A 2,536-nucleotide genomic window follows, 5' to 3' on the forward strand; every position below is an offset into this window, starting at 1 on the left:
AGGAAGCTCGGGGCCGCACCATACAGAGCGTCCAGATCCGCCACGCTGAGGGACCTACCAGTGATCGCATACATTGAAATGAGTTTAATTGGTTGGCGGTTAGTAGTTAAATTAATTCCTATTGCTTCTTGATTTTGAAAATCGGGGAGCTGGCAGGCAGAGTGCCTGATACTGTTGTGTACTGCCAGGGCGACTCCGCCGCCTCTGACATCACGGTCGCGCCTGTATATGACATAATTTAAAATGGTTAGCCTATCAGTCGGTTTTAAGTGTGTATCACTTATCGCTGCTATTTTTTTATATTTATCCAGGTGGTTTATTAATTCCGGTAATTTATTTTTAATGCGGTGTGCATTCCAGAATAGGAGGAAATGTAACTTAAAACTACTGGCCGGGTTTGTGTTGTGAGCCGGGTCCACATTATTCATCGCTGCCATGGATGGTGTCGGCGAGCGCACACACGCAATCCATGGTTGCACAGATTTTATCAGCCATGGATTTCGCTGGGTCGAGCCAGATTGCCATCAGTTAGCACAGTGGGCCGATGTAACTGCGCAATTGAGTGTTGGCACTTATGGCTTTATTGTTTAGAAGGATGGATTGGACATCCTCCAGGTGTGGAACCTGCGTGTCGGTGGTGGGTGTAGGTGGGGGAGGTGGTGACACAGGGGCTGTGTCAACAACCATGATCTGGGCAGCTGCTGGTGACGTCACTCGTCTCGGGGCCGCGGCGGGGTTTTCCTTGGTCGGGGCAGCATGGGTCGGTTGTTGTTGTTGATGTTGTTTTCTTCCATTGCCGTTCTTGTGGCCCGTCCAATTTTTCTTTTGCTGCTTTGGTCGCAGCCTGCGCTGCCATGGATTGTTGGCGAAGACAGGGTAGTCCAGCTCATTGTAGCTGGGTACGCTGTGGTGTGTCAGTGCGTCGAACCTGTTGTTCGTGTACTGGGTGAAGCCCGGGAGCAGGGTGTGCCTCGTGGGGCCCCATGGTTGTGATCCCGGAGGGCCAAAGAAACCCGGAGGGGTTCGCTGTTGGGGCGCAGGATGTGTTGCGGCTCGCCTGTTCTCGCGGATGTCGCGGCGAGACTGCTGTTCGCGTGCTTTGCGGACCTGGGGAAGGTGTCTACAGCTTTCCTTTTTGTATTCACTGCAGCCCTTGTAGTTGGCGCAGTGCTGTTCCTGGCAGTGAGCACATTTTTTGTGCTCTTGTTGCCCGGCCAGAGGGCCGTCGGGAGCGCGGTGTGGGCAACTGTACCACCTGCAGACGGGCGCGGCTCTACAGCCCTTGCGAACATGATTGAACTGCTGGCACTTGCTGCACTGGCTGGGGCCTGAAGGGCGGCGGTAGTCATCGACGCGGATGGCCATGCTGGCGAACTCTTTTAGCAAGAGAATGCGGTTCGGATCGCAGCTCTGTGGCACTTCAATGACTAGTGCATCGCATTTTTCGCGGCACTGCCGGTTCTCGAGGAACCAGAAGTTCTGCACTGGCAGATTTGCGGTCGCTAACTCCTGTTGAAGGAAGTCTAGGGGTGTGAGCCGGTGAACATAGCGCAGCACGAATTTGCGAGGCATTTTGTCCCGCTGCAAGAGCACGGAGTGCTGGGCTCCGATGGCCTGAAGGGTCTTAATGGCATGGTGGTACTATGTTATGCTGGCTGTGTGTACCAGCAGTTCATCTCAGCCGCGGTTCTGGCATACAAATTTTTCTGCCAGGGCTTGTTTCAGGGCATGGTACACCCTCGGGTAGTCGTGTCCCTTGTCGAGGAACACGAAGAGAGGCTTCACTTTAGAAGCTCTGGCTGTCTGCGCTGAAGGCGCTTGGGGGCGGGAGTAGGGGCAGGGCCCTCCTCGCCGATGCTGTCTGCGGACCGATCGCTGTGGGAACGCTTCGCCCTCTTGTTCGCCACTTTTGTCCAGCCTGGCTGCTCGGAACTGCCTGAAGGGCCTTCGTCCATGTCGCTGATTTTCGTTACTGGTTTGTCAATCCTAGCGCTCCTTACCACTCCCCCGGGGCTAGTTAGCCGGGTTCGTGGCTAGGCTATAGGGGTTCTAACACCCCGGGTGTCGCTGAGTTTGTCGGCCGTCAATACTTAACCTTTACTGCAATAACTGTTACCACCTGTACACACTAGGCACACAGGCACCTTTCTATACTGTCTGCTGCTGGCTGTGATAGCACTGAGAAGTGCTTTCAAAAACTGAACAAGCTAGACCGCAGGAGCTGCTTCGGGACACGTCCATCCTTCACCAAGGCACAGCTGGAACTACCTCCTCCAGAGCACTGATGCTCGATTCTCGTATGGATAAAAAAAAACTATGGAACACAGCAGCACTCGCAGCCACATATCTCATCAACAGAAGTTCAACAAAATAAATTGAGAAAACACCTGCTGAACAGTGGTACAACAAAAAACCTAACCTGAGCTACTTGAAAGATTTCGGTTTGAAGCATATGCAAAAATCAACAGACACCAATCAAAACCATGTAGGATGTAGGTCCCAGCTTTTACATGACCACGTGAGATGCTTATCACTT

The 2,536-nt window shown here is 53.0% G+C and overlaps 1 protein-coding gene across 1 annotated transcript; it reads right to left on the reverse strand.

Annotated features, from left to right (window-relative positions):
- Window positions 1–528: 528 nt before the first annotated feature.
- On the reverse strand, window positions 529–1,572 carry LOC134528900 (uncharacterized). The gene has a single exon (XM_063362567.1). It carries the CDS (start codon window positions 1,570–1,572, stop codon window positions 529–531), a length of 1,044 nt encoding a protein of 347 aa, XP_063218637.1.
- Between the last annotated feature and the right edge of the window lie 964 nt (window positions 1,573–2,536).

Source organism: Bacillus rossius, chromosome 2 (assembly GCF_032445375.1).
Source record: "Bacillus rossius redtenbacheri isolate Brsri chromosome 2, Brsri_v3, whole genome shotgun sequence".
NCBI lineage: Eukaryota > Metazoa > Arthropoda > Insecta > Phasmatodea > Bacillidae > Bacillus > Bacillus rossius.

Bases quoted from the DNA above. Each gene is read 5' to 3' on its own strand.
- LOC134528900 (XM_063362567.1), bottom strand. From the start codon at position 1,572: ATGCCTCGCAAATTCGTGCTGCGCTATGTTCACCGGCTCACACCCCTA.